Here is a 14212-nt window from a genome sequence, read left to right as displayed (position 1 = left end):
ATTTCCCCAATAGACTTTTTCCGCGCAAGGGGCTGTGTGGCATTTACTCTGTCCACGGCTCTCTCACAGCCCTGCAGTATTGTGTGCCCAAGTCCCGGGAGGAATAGCTTCACATCCGCACTGACATGAGAAATAATTTATGCCACGGCCTGAAGACACAGTGCCTTTTTTCCAGAGGTCAGGGTTAGTTACTAGAAGTTCCCACAACGCTATTTTTGGTTTTAACACATTTGTTGTCCCACTCTACAACATGCTTTGGTACTAGGACTCTTACACACCAAAACAAACCAAAAGACAGGCTTCCAAAATTTGGACCTATGGCGTTAAAACGTCTTTAAAACTAATTTTCAAAGATTGACTTCGTAGAAATTTCAGGTCGTCACAGCACAGATTGTAGGCAGGGCTCCATTTCCATAAATTATGCCATGTAGTCTTCATGAGGTGCTGACCTGAGGCTGAAGTTATGCAGGGCTACTGGCATTAACTTTGTCATTTATTGATTTATTTATTTTTGAGACAGAGTCTTGCTCTGTCGCCAGGCTGGAGTGCAATGGCTCGATCTCGGCTCACCGCAACGTCTGCCTCCCGGATTCAGGCGATTCTCCTCCCTCAGCCTCCTGAGAAGCTGGAACTACAGGGGCGTGTCACCACGTCCCACTAATTTTTTTTGTATGTGGAGTAGAGACGGGGTTTCACCACGTTAGCAAAGACAGTCTTGATCGCCTGACCTTGAGATCCGCCCGCCTTGGCCTCCCAAAGTGCTGGGATTACAGGCGTGAGCCACCGCGCCTGGCCAACTTTGTCCTTCATTACAGCGGCCTTACACAGTCACGTTGCAGACCTTCAAGACAGTTATCTTGTTATTTCCCATCCTTGCACCTCAATTCAGACAACCTCAATCAGGTGGAAGTTTTAAAAATTGTTATATTGACAAAGATGTCTTCGGAATCCATCTCTCATCCCCGCCCCCCCCTTTTTTTTTCCTATTTTGTTAAGCATCTTTCCTCATTCACTGGTCTCAGGCTGCCACAGCCAGAGAAAAATGTTTACCACATCATGTTTTCAAAGTAGCCTCCAGCCGGGCATAATGGCTCATACCTGTAATCCCAGCCCCTAGGAGGCTGTGGCAGGCAGATGGCCTGAGTCCAGGAGTTTGATCCTGGGCAACATGGTGAAAACTGTCTCTACAAAAAACAAAAATTAGCAGGGTGTGGTGGTGCACATCTGTAGTCCCAGCTAACCCAGAGGCTGAGGTGGGAGGATCACCAGGAGGTCAAGGCTGCAGTGCCCTGTGTAGTGTACAGTGTACTGTGATCATGCCACTGCACTCCAGCCTGTCTCAAAAACAAGGAAACACTCAAAAAACCCAAGTAGCTTCCTGCACATGGGGAGCTAAGGCTAAAATAGCATTACAGCAGCCTTTCTCCCACTCCCACTTTCAAAAGAAAAAAATCAGGTTGATGGATAAAAGGCTCTCAATGTGAAATTTTTCTCTCATGATTCTTTGGCTGCTACTTGCCTGTGAAAAAATAATTAAGGAGTAGTAACAAACTGGAAGGAGTCAGTTATGCCCAGATTGACAAGTTGTTTTGTTGCCTACATATGCATGTGTGGTTTCACATTACTCATCAAAGTTCTGTCGGGTCTGGACACATGTTCCTCATGAGCAGAATTGTAAAGCTACTAAAGTTGTTCCACAAAGCAGATCCTGATTTCCTGTGTTCTACCACCTGAGAACAACAAGGACACAGATACTAACGTGATAATGTCCAAATTATTCCAGGAATATTTATTTGACACGGAGTCTTGCTCTGTTGCCCATGCTGGAGTGCAGTGGTGAGATCTTGGCATCTCGGCTTACTGCAAACTCCGCCTCCCAGGTTCAAGCAATTCTCCTGCCTCAGCCTCCTGAGTAGCTTGGATTATGAGGAAAGATGCTTAACAAAATAGGAAAAAAAAAGGGGGTGGCGGGGATGAGAGATGGATTCCGAAGACATCTTTGTCAATATAACAATTTTTAAAACTTCCACCTGATTGAGGTTGTCTGAATTGAGGTGCAAGGATGGGAAATAACAAGATAACTGTCTTGAAGGTCTGCAACGTGACTGTGTAAGGCCGCTGTAATCACCATGCCCGGCTGATTTTTGTATTTTTAGTAGAGCCAGGGTTTGACAGTGTTGGCCAGGCTGGTTTCGAACTCCTGACCTCAAGTGATCCACCCGCCTCGGCCTCCCAGAGTGCTGGGACTACAGGCATAAGCCATCAATGCCTGACCAATATTTATTTTTTCATTAGCACCTGACAAGATACAGCAATATTTATTTTTAAAGTGACTCGAAGGTGGAGAAATGTTTAATCCAAAGGAATGAAGCAAGAATGCCAAATTATCAGGCATTTATTTTCGTTCACAGGAGCCTTTAATCACATCAAAATTGGTCCCAACTAGATTGTTAATTACAAATGAGCCAAGGGCAATTAAAAACAGACAAACCAATCAACCAAACAAACAAGGAGAAGTAGCCAAGAAAGTTAAGACATTTTATTTTACATACAAAAAGGGTGCAAACTGAGTCCTTTCCTCCCCAAACTGGGGAAGAGGTATACTTAAAGATCACATTGGTGTTTTCCATGGTGCCCTAGGAAATGGGCTATTTTGAGATAACGTTATCAGAACCCAATTTCCATTTTCTCCAAAGAAGGCTACTTCCTCTGCAGAGAAGATTTTCCTAATGGTGCACAAATATCTCTCCTGGAGGAACCATTTCAAATACACTTGAAATTGACATTCATGTTTAAAAAATACTACAAATTTCATTTTCACAGCTGAGCTTTGCGACCAGTGCCAGGGTTTATGAAACATTATACATCTAAAAAAAAAAAAAAAGTAAAAAAAAGCATTTAACAATAATCAGACACATCCACACATTAAAACTGATTTCCACAGCTGATTTATACATTATCTAGTTGTTTAAAAATCGCAATCAACATCTCAACATTTTTTTAAGAGTACAATGGGCAAAGATCACAGACAGACAAATAATATAATAAATTATAGCATGTAATATGTCCAATGGGAATTGCTGAATCAACATTTTTTTCCATTGGGGGTATGTATTTTTGGTTTCATCGTTATCTTTTCTGCTATTATTCTTTTCTCTGCTTGATAAATAGGGCTCATTCCTAAAGCCAGCTTGCTGAGACATTAATTTCAGAAGCTCACTTGTCACTTGTTTACCTCTGAGAATCCTCAGGAACACATGGCTCCCAGCAGCTTGGGCTGGGTCTTTATGGAAGTGAAATGCACATAGATGAATGCACACACTCACATGCATGCACACACCACACACCACACACACACACAGACACGCAATCACACACTTCCATCTGTAACTATATTTCTCCCCCAAAGAAATGGCTCATCTTTCCTGAGACATTCCTAATAGACTGATAAGCCTTCTAAAAAAGGCTTTTGGTACAAGGGCTGGCCTGGGATTTGGTCTGGAGCTCATGAACTGAAAATGTCTCACCTGTACTGAAAGATGGATGGGTGGGGACATCTGGAACAGCTGTCCTCCTGTGGGTGTTAATGGAATGGCTGCACCGCACCCCCATTTATTACCATGAATAATCCTCTGCTCTGAGACATTACAGGTGGTGATGGCACCGGGAAAGTGATTGTGAGGAGTAAAAGAAGAAAAATAAAAGAAATTCTGTCTATAGGAATGAGGTTTCTTTGTAATATCAAGTTTGGTAATCAAACTAGAAATACGTGGAATACATGTTCACTTTTTCCGTTGAAAGGTGATTTACACAAATACTGGAAGTGGGTTTTCTGGTTGTGTTTGAGAAAATATGTGAACTATCATTGTGTATTATCCAGGGAACCTACTCACTATTTTGAATACAATGAGAAACCTATTTTTTTGTACTTAGTCACCTGCAGAAGGAGTTAGGTAAAACATTTTTAAGACTGTTTGCTGGATAAAAGACTTTCAGGATTCCTTACTTGTGGCTTAAACACTGCTCAAAACTTTATAAACCCACCGAAGGGCTGTGGTTGCCTCTTCTTTTTCTTATTCAGAAACAAAATCACCCCCCATACACCAAAAACACAAACAAATTGAAAAAAAAACAAAAAACAAAAAACCAAACCTAACAAACAAACCCAAAACCCAAAGCCAAAGTAATAAAGGAATCCCAATTTGATTCCTATCAACCCCTCATGGGAAAGACTAGGCTGCACAGACACAAGTGATATACCCTGGTGAAAAGGGAGTATGGGGGACCATTTATGCCTTGGTGGAGTCTTGGTCTGCTTGCCTCAATCTGTTCAGGATGCAATGTCTGAGGGACTGTAGAGCTTGGGAAAACTCTTAATGTATAATATTAAGGTTTTTTTTTTTCTTTAGTAGGAGTCTTGCTCTGTTGCCCAGGCTGGAGTGCAGGGGTGCAATCTCGGCTTACTACAACCTCTGCTTCCCGGTTACCAGCGATTCTCCTGCCTCAGCCTCTTGAGTAGCTAGGACTACAGGCGTGTGCCACCATCCCAGGCTGATTTTTTTATTTTTAGTAGAGATGGGGGTTTCACTATTTTGGCCAGGCTGGTCTCAAACTCCTGACCTCATGATCTGCCCATCTCAACCTCCCAAAGTGCTGGGATTACAGACATGAGTCACCACACTTGGCCAATATTAAGGGTTTTCATGAACAGATACTGAATTACCTTTCAGAAAAACAATTGCATCAATTCCGAAGAAAAAGATCCTTAGGTGCCATAGTTGTGAAATGGAGAAAGCTCAAAAATTACAGTGCAAGTGGATGGGTGGGGACAGGCAGCGACTGCACGCCCTAACCCCAAGGATCTGGCTGAGGCATACAGCTAAGCAACTGTAGCAATAGGGCTGAGGAGGGAGTCCTGATATGCTGAGGGGGCTGAAACTGATGATGGTCAATTTCTTCTAGGGTACTCAGGTTTTTTACTTTTTGTTTTATTAATTTTAAGGAAGATACCATCAGAATCTCCCAGGTCTGGGACCACCTTCAAGTGCCAATGGCCCTGGAGGATCACCATTACCCTGTATGCTAGATGGATCTGGGATTCTTTACCTTTGTTATGAAAACCAAATATCTAGTAAGAGATTTGTGGTGGTTGGGAGGTGAGAATGGTGTATTAGGAAGGACACTCCCCACAACTGCTCCAATAAAAATCTTAAGACAAAAAGTCACAAATCCAGCTGCAAGGCAGAGAGAGAGAGAGAGAGAGAAAGAGAGAGAGAGAGAGACAGTGTGTGTGTATAAGCAGGATGAGGGGATGAAGAGAGGCACTCAGTAGAGTATACAGTGCCAGGATGCTCCGGGCATTGCCACCATTTCCCTCTGCCTTTTTTTTTTTTTTTTAAATAGACAGTCTCACTCAGTTGCCCAGGCTGGAGTGCAGTGGTGTGATCTTGGTTCGCTGCAATCTCTGCTTCCCAGGCTTAAGTGATTCTCCTGCCTCAACCTCCCCAGTAGCTGGGACTACAGGCGTGTGCCACCACACCCGGCTAATTTTTGCATTTTTTGTAGAGACGGGGTTTCACCGTGTTGGCCAGGCTGGTCTCCAACTCCTGACCTCAGGTGATCCACTTGCCTCAGCCTCCCAAAGTGCTGGGGTTATAGGTGTGAGCCACCATGCCCAGACCCACTCTGCCCGGCCCCACTCTGCCATCTCTTGAGAGGCAAGGCATTTTCTATACAGGGATGAGAAAAAATTAAACTTTCTATAAGTTAGAGTTGCTCAAATCACAACTGAGAAACTATGTAAATTTTAGTGACAGGGCTGTAACCATTAGGTAATGGCAAGGACACAAATCCCAATCTTCACAGTCCTTGTGGAAAGGACTGCATCTTCCTGCCACTCTATGTTTCATATATAGAAACAATTACAGAAATGACATATTACCAACTTTCCATAAGCTAAGCAGGTTTGATGCCAGTGAAATGATATTTCCTAGCCAAGGTCCAATGGAACAGATGAAGCCCAGTACCTCTGATCCATGCGAATGCTGCTATTTCTGCTCTGTGTAAGGTACATTAAGGGAATTTTCAAGAAATGCCAACTACCAGAAAATATCCCACACCCTCCAGTCCAAAAGACAGCCCTACACCTCAAGCCAGACGTGAAGACTTCTATGCTCCACAAAACATCAGACTAAGTCACCAACCAGCCATTGTGCTCCATAGTTAGCGCTCTACTCCCAGATACAAGACCTCCTTCCTGACATAAATGACCCTTTCTCCTCTGTCACCTCTGCAATGAGGAGTCATTGTTTGGTGAAGCCACTAAACTCAAATGAAAATTGGGCATGAGAAGAGTAACTCCACACATGAAAAACTTGTCAAACAGTGAATGAGGAACCAAGATCCTTCACAGTAGTACCTCATATGAAAACACCATGGGGGGACGCAGAGGGCATAGGGCGAAAACATGCTCAGAAGCACGGCCACTTTTCTGGAAGGAGTGTATGTCCAATTGAGAAGATAATTTCAGACCTTTTGCGCCAGTCTCCTTTTCCCTGGAATGTTCCAGCACCAATCAATCTTTCCCTCCTTTTAACTGCAGCCCCACATACTGCATCCTAAGCCTACTGCTATGGACCTGCTGGGAGAAGAGCTTCATGAGCTTGGTTTCTGATAAGGCGGGCCAGCTACAGCTCAGCTATTAGGGCAGACAGGATACACCAATTTCCTTTTCCTGGCCCTATAATGCCATACCCCGAGGCTCCTCTGGCAGGTGGAAGGCAGGTTTACCATCCTCCTCTTTTTTCCCACTAATAGCAATATGGTGGTGGCTGTTCCATCACTAATTTGTCCCTCAGATCACCAGGAAGTTACATAGCTATCTAGCTGGAAGTCCCTGGCAGCAGAGGAAACAATTTCAACTTTTTTTGTTAAGCATCTTCGTCTCTGGGATAAGCTGTTTTCTGGTCACAGTCTGGCTCGGCTGGCTCATCTCATGTGCTGGAGAGCTAGGTTTTCAAACTGTAAGTTGATTAGGTCAAGATGCTCTGGTAGGGACATTCTTCAGCTGCTGAGAAGATGAATGAAAATTCAAGTATGTTTTCTTGTCAACCTGAGTGTTCACTCAGAATGACACCAAGTTTGGCTTCTCTTCTGGGTGCTGCAGATCAAACTCTTTCCACTGAGAATGTCCTCTGGACCCATGTTCTCTCTGAATGGCTTGGCTGGCCCCATCCCCCTCAAAATAGATAAAAGTAAAACCCCAAATACCAGACACAATATGCATCTGCATGTTTTTGTTTTTGTTTTTGTTTTTTTAAAAAAACTAAAAGTGCAATAAAGTCAGTTTTCTTTCCTTTGCTCAGAACAATTTTCATTGTCCTACTACCACCTGGAGAAAAAGTTTGTCAAGAAAGCTAAGAACGCCAACATACACGGACAGTAGACTGCAGATTGCTCACAGCTTGTGTCCTACAGTGTAACTTCACAGGAGGTAGGGAAGAAGGAACCTGAACCCCATGGCCAGCTGGGATGAATGCTGCACAGGCACAGAGGAAGAGGAAACCATACTGCCAGGCACACTGGAGACACAGAGTTCTCCAGCCTAGGTTTGCCATTTTCCTCCTACCTTCTTAGCCTTACTCCCAGCCTCTTGATCTCCTTCTGCAGACAAAGCCTTTAGCTCACTAGGTTTTATGCTGGAGAGCGTTGAGGGTAGGGTAAAAACCAGGAGTAAACTAAGGGGAGGAAGAATAGTAGTCCTTGAGTTTTTGTGAATGACACCTTCACTGTAAACAATGGGAAGGAGAGTCAACCAGGCAGCCCTATGGGCAAGCAGTGGAGGAACGGCAGCTCTGGGACCTGCTCAGAGCCTTAGGCAGGCGGGGATGGCCAATGACCCACTAGGCCCTGGCTGCCCACACTGGCTCCTTCTGGGGGCATCTGTTTTCTTCTTTTTGGTTTGGATATCCACCCTCCCCCAAAGAGGAGTCCCTTCCAATGATAAATGGCAGGAGCTGCAGGTACAATTGAGTCAGAGTCCCCAGGGCCTGAGGACTCCTGGGAGGCACTGGTCACTTGTGGCGCTGAGCAGTCTTCTTCCTTTTCCTCTTAAAGAAACAGCAGCACCTGGAGCACAAGGAACATTGCAAGTCAGTGCGGGAGGCCTGCAGCTTCCAGCAGACTTCTGCCTGCTTCTGCTTACTGCAGGGGGTGGGATTTTCCCCCTGGCACCCACCCATAGGGACCGCCCACCATCTACAGTGCACGCACTGGAGGCAGTGGGCAGTGTCTGCCAGGAAAGCCAAAGGAAATAGCTGCTTGATTTTAATCTGTAGTCACCCTAATTATTAAAATGGTTCTGAAATAGGGATTGCTGGAAGGAGGATGAAGAAGGCTACTTTTGTAGTTTAGCGCTCAACCCAGATGCCTCACCTTATCAAGAACCAAGACTGGGGGTCCTCAGGTCTGCATAAAACTAGTCTACACTCTCTACTCCTTGATACTGAGGTCATAATTATTTAATGCAACTCACTGACCAGAGGGCAGGGGGGATAAATTAAGGCAAACCAATCCCATGATAAGTATGATGTCTGGAACTCTGGGAGGATCTTAGCATGTTACCAACGAAGGATTAACAATTCTCTCCATCCCCCTCTCTGCCCTCACCCAAGTACCCAAAGTAGGCAGAAGAGGCCCTGACTCTAATAGTAACTGTGAGCCACACCTCCCGACTGACATGAGTACAGCTCTCCTTTTCATTTGGAGTGGACCACTGCCATAACCCAGGAGGTGACCATCAGGATACTCTCACTCCCTAAAATGGGGACTCCCCAGTTTAGCTTCCTGAGACTGCTGCTGTGCCAGATGAGGTTTATAAACTGCCCCTGTCTACGATGTAGTTGGTGTTGGCTCCTTTATCAGTCCTCCAAGTTCTGTTCCCTGGGGACTAGCCACAGTTCTGGCACATCCCTAAGTCTGAGAATCCCACCTCCTCACTCCTGTCTTTAGAACAGGAAGCATCATTCTTACTCAGGCAGTCCAGAGTGGGTGATGAGTGCAATTTGCACAAGATATGTCCTTTCCAGGGAGCTGATATATAGGGAATGGGAATGTAAGGGACAGAAGGTGGTGGATGAATCAAAGATGCCAGATGATAGAGGGCAGTAAAGTTGGAAGTATAGGTCAGATTTGCTAGACCCTTGAAAGAAAAGCTTGTCTGAGAAAACTATATTTGAGTCTCTTGCCTAATTGTTGCAGGAGTAATGCCAGCAATATTCATATGGAAATAAAGACTGTCACTTAGGTATTCCATTGTAGCCACAATTCCCTCTCTGTTTAGTTAGATTCCTTGGTATTCCTACATCCAATGGACTAGTTATCAAAAACTGGAGAAAGTTTCTAAGAATGCAGAAACAAACGCTGACATAGACCATGATGGGGTTTAATCATATCTGAATGAATTAAACATGAAAATTTTGGAAATAGGAATTTCTTAAGAGGGTCTTTGGAAAGATTTTCTCTGAAAGTATCAATTACATTTGTGAGGTACTATTAATGGATGCAAATATAATCACTAAAGAAAGTGTCATATGTATTTGGAAACTGTAAATTCTTTTACATAAAAGTGACCAAGATTTTTTATTGTTAAAAATAATTCTCAGTGGAAACCCTAGGTAAGAATTCAAGGACAAAGGGTGTCTTTCTTTCTCCCCGCCCCTCCCTTTCCTCCCTCCCTCCCTCCCTTCCTTCAAGTCTCACTTTTTCTTTCTTTCTTTCGTTTCTTTCTTTTTTTTTTTTTTTGACAGGGTCTCGCTCTGTCACTCAGGCTGGAGTGCTGCAACAGCACGATCTCTGATCACTGCAACCTCTACCTCCTGGGCTCAAGCGATTCTCCTGCCTCAACCTCCCGAGTAGCTGGGATTACAGGCGCCCGCCACCATGCCCAGCTAATTTTTATATTTTCAGTAGAGACGGGGTTTCACCCTGTTGGCCAGGCTGGTCTCAAACTCCTGACCTCAAATGATCCACCTGCCTTGGTCTCCCAAAGTGCTGGGATTACAAGCATAAGCCACCATGCCCGGCCCAAATGGTGTTTTTCTATACGTATAATTTAGAAATCTTGGACATTTTCCAAGATGAATGTCCTGAAATTAATAACAAAAGAAGCAAATTAAATCTCTATTTCAACAGACTTACCTCTTTTCTTCTGAATCATGATTTTCAAAGGCATTACTAATTTTAAGTCAACTTCTTAATCTTTTTGGAGGATGCTAAGATGATGATTTTGTGTTTTTAAGAGAGCAATTAAAAATAGTTTAAAATATTGTTTAGGTCAATTTCAAACTTTACAATGACTTCTCTTTTACCTCCTCCAAGGCAAGTCATAAGAATTAATGTCTGCTTACAAGCATATCATAACTGGATGTACAACGCTGAACGCACCTGACTAAAAGGGAGTGTGGTTCAAAGGAGTTGGAATATTTCAAATTTAGAGCCCTAGATTAATCTTTGCTAGTTATTGTGGTTATAGCTTCAGCAGTGGCAAAGGCTTTTTAATAATTCTACCTACAAGAAAGCAGGCCCCACAATGTGTTCTTCAATTCTCTGGTGTCTGTGGTAACTACTAGCAACAGGATCTATTAAACTGGGTCAGAATCTAGACCAAGTCCACTGACTGACTGACTCCATTCAGATATGTTACTCTCAGAAGAGAATAAAGGCAGGTGATGGATTCTTCATGGCTTAGGTTTTCTTCCAGTTGATTCTTTGACTGTTTAGATGACTAGAAGTTCTCAACATGCTGGAGTCAAAATCGATCCAAGTCTCCCTAGTCACAAGCCATCTAGTGCTCTTCCCCCAGGCCTCTGACCCACTACCTTTTCCACACGGCTTTCTTATTATGTCCTGGCTCTCTCTTCAGCTATTCCCCTGCTATGTTCCTTTTCTCTGCCATACGTGTACATTCTTCCTTTCTTCTAATACTTAACTCAAGTCCTACAGTGTTTACAAGGACTTCTTTGACCATCCTGTCCATAGTGACCTCTTGGTCCCTCAGCCTCTCAATGGCAATAATCTAAATGTCCTGGAGAGCTTCTTGTCCTTTTGTTTGTATGTCTTGTCTCTTCAGCTAGGTGGCACCTATGATCTTTGGGACAAATTTTGTAACTCGCCTTCCACCCTGCTAGAGTTCCAAGCATAGGGTTGGATGAGCATATAAGAGGCCCTAGAGTATCTGCAGTAAGGATCATGTGACTGACACCTCACAGGAAAAAACAGACCACCACAATATCGGATTACACAGACACATATTTGCAAAACGAAGAGCCCAAATGCACTCTTTGATCCCCTAAGACTATAAATCTGACCTCAACAAAACCCAGTTGTTTTCTTTAATACATTCCTGTCCCTAAGGAAGCCCCTGTAGGCAATCTGGCTTAGATAGTTAGGGTTCAGAAACCAGTGCCCAACCCACTCACTTTAGACAAATAGAAACATGGCAGTCATGAAGTCTAGCAGGCTGTTACCTCATGTAGAATATGACTCTATGTGTGCAAACAATGTGGGAGAGTTACAATTCCAGACTGCACAGACCAACAAGTTCAGGAGTACCTCGAGGGTCACAGGCAAGAGAGCAGGGGAAGGGCTCTGTCTTGTAGCAAGAATGTTCCTCACAACACACAGATTCTTTAGGGTTTCTCCTTCCATAAACTCCATGTGATTCCTAAAAATACATTCCAGTAACTTTTTCCAGGAGTGGAAAAGACAGGCTCCAATATATCAATTATCTGAGTCAGCCCTTGGCCTACTAAACTCTCATATAGGAATAAAGATAAAGACAATAAACAAAAACAAAACAATTCTCAAAACAACAACAAAAAACATTCACCCCTCCCTGAAGAAGGAGTCCCCCTTTTTTTGAGGTTCCTACTCTAAAGATGGAAGAGCCGGCTGAATAAAAAAAAGTCAGATTTTCCCAAAGCAGCCAATTTTCCAGGTTAGAGACCATGTTGCAAAATGTAAGATTATCCAGTAACAATTCACTATCCTTGTGGCTATGAGTAAACACAACTGCTATGTAAAAACTTATATAACAATCTTGCCCTTTTACCTCTGTCCCTCTCCATACCTGGTTATATTAATTTGGGAGAAAATTCGCTCAGCTAAAAATAGATAATCTTGGATACTGTGGGATACTGTTACAGCAGGAGGAGGCAGCAATAAGGGGGGTTTGAAAGAAGGAATAGATTAATTCCTGGGTCCAGGCCTGCCCCATCCCCACCTTGGATCTAGATCCCCAGTCAGGGTGGTCATGGCACAAGGAGTCCTATGGAAGTCACTGAATGTTCCTAAGGCATTTTGTTTGGCTTTGCCAATCCCAGCCTAGTCTGGTCCGCTCCCCTTGCAATGGACTGGAGAGAGGGACTCACCACAGGTTGAGCATTTTCAGGCAGCTACAGAGTATATAAAGAGAAAAACACAGAAAGGAAGAGAGAGAAAGAGAGAGATATTAGTCCACAGAGGTGAGATGAAAGCGACTCCCTGTGAGCCATGCAAACATGCAGTATGTGTCTGTGTTTAGTTTCTTCTGTCAAGGTAGGGTGAGTAGGCCCAGGCCACTTGGTCCCTACGTTCAAGTGGAGGGTTCGGACAGGAGCCTAACAGAAGCATGAAGGTGGGAGCTGGATCTCAGGGGTAAGGCAAAACAGAAAGAGTTGGGGGGAACTCCAGGGTGGCTTTCCTGGGCAACTTCTAGGAAGGCAGCAGGGGAAAAAACAAACGACCTTCCTGTAAGAACTCAATCAAGCACCAGGGGTGAACCATTTTTGTTCCCACATGAAGTCTTACTGTGCAATATTAAGCTAACTTCCCAAATTTTCTGAGGGAAAAAGAAAGTCCCTAGCCTTTGTACAAGTCCAACATGCCTGATTAAAGCAGCTGGCAGTTAGCTCTTCCTCTAGAGAGGGAGAAAAGGTTTAAGCGACGCTTACTTTATCTTATTAGAAGATGAATCAGAGGGAGGAGGGTCACTGCTCTGTATTAAGGTGTAACTACCAGAGACGGACCTAAATTCTACTCTTGTTAACCTCAGGAGAAATGAGGTTCACATTTGTTAAATTATAGCTGAAGTCTGGATAATCAAAAATTCCTGTATTATAACAAAAAACAATCAAAAAGCTGCCTGCTCTTACCACCCTTTTAACCATAAACAAGGACATATGTCCTGGAGCTAGAGAAAAAGGGAATTCAAATGTTCATTTTGTACATAGAACAAAACCCAAGACCCTGTTACATCTTTCCACCCTTACACTAAACAAGCTGGGTGAGGAACCCAAAATCAAAAGCCTGTAAGTGAAGGTTTCACACGGTCTCCCCAGTACTGAGGTGCGTCTCAATATAAGCATCAGCCCCCTCTACCCCACAAGCAGGCTGCATGAACAAATACATCACAGCTGCGTGCAATGAGGGGCTGTTTGGAACACCTCGTGCTTCTCTAGCTGTGACTTCTTCCCATGAAAATGATCAACCAGGTGGACATAGGGCTACCTTTTCCTTGCCCCCCCACACAAAGGCCAAGAAGAATAACACATGGCTAGGCCCTGACAGTTCTCTGGGCAAGGTGGATTGGTAGCCCATGAAATCACTAAATCCCCTAAGCCATGAGCTTTGGGATGACATATGGTCAAATATAATTGCTCTCCTATGCTTTCTACACCTTTCAGAAGGTCCACACCTGAAGCTGGTGGCAAAGAGGCACACCTGTCCTTTTTGCTAAATGACAAGACTTTAAACTCTCCTTCCATTCTAGAGATTAGATTATACCAATACAGAATACACCAGACTGAAATCTCTGTATGAATGAGCCCATATCTTACACACAGAACACAAATACCACACTCACATACACAATTAGTATACACATTTACCAAAATGAGATGAGATGAATGGGTTCAAAAGATAAACCTACATAGGGCGTAAGACTAAAGCCCATTTGATTATTGCATTCAAAGTATATTGTTAAATCCAAAGCTAAACTTCTAGCCTCCAAAGTAACAGCCACAAATGTGAATTGAGAATGGGGTGGGAGCTGGGAACAGGTATGGCCATCCTTCAAGCCCTGACACTGTTTAGATCAGACCATGCTTAGTACAGTAGTTCTTAACACTGGCTACACATTAGAGGGACGTGAACTTTTTTTTCTTTTTCTTTTTTC

General features: G+C 43.7%; 1 protein-coding gene across 5 annotated transcripts in view; it reads right to left on the bottom strand.

Moving 5' to 3' along the window:
• Positions 1-2379: 2379 nt before the first annotated feature.
• Positions 2380-14212, bottom strand: part of CSNK1G1 (casein kinase 1 gamma 1) — a 180109-nt gene continuing 168276 nt past the window's right edge. For 2 of the 5 annotated variants that reach the window (XM_032297187.1, XM_032297189.1), the window contains 2 exons: positions 12429-12452; positions 6028-8127 (listed from right to left, as the gene is read on the bottom strand). In XM_032297187.1, the coding sequence (XP_032153078.1) occupies positions 8073-8127; positions 12429-12452 (79 nt within the window). In that variant the 3' untranslated portion in view covers positions 6028-8072. Of the gene's footprint in view, positions 2868-5400; positions 8128-12428; positions 12453-14212 lie in introns of those variants that run through there. The other 3 variants (XM_032297186.1, XM_032297190.1, XM_032297188.1) reach the window with 3 other exon arrangements.

This window comes from Sapajus apella, unplaced genomic scaffold (assembly GCF_009761245.1).
Source record: "Sapajus apella isolate SASKATOON/1434 unplaced genomic scaffold, GSC_monkey_1.0 scaffold37, whole genome shotgun sequence".
In the NCBI taxonomy this organism is placed as follows: domain Eukaryota; kingdom Metazoa; phylum Chordata; class Mammalia; order Primates; family Cebidae; genus Sapajus; species Sapajus apella.
The sequence above is the reverse complement of the archived record's forward strand: the minus strand, read 5'-3'. Positions and strand labels throughout refer to the sequence as shown.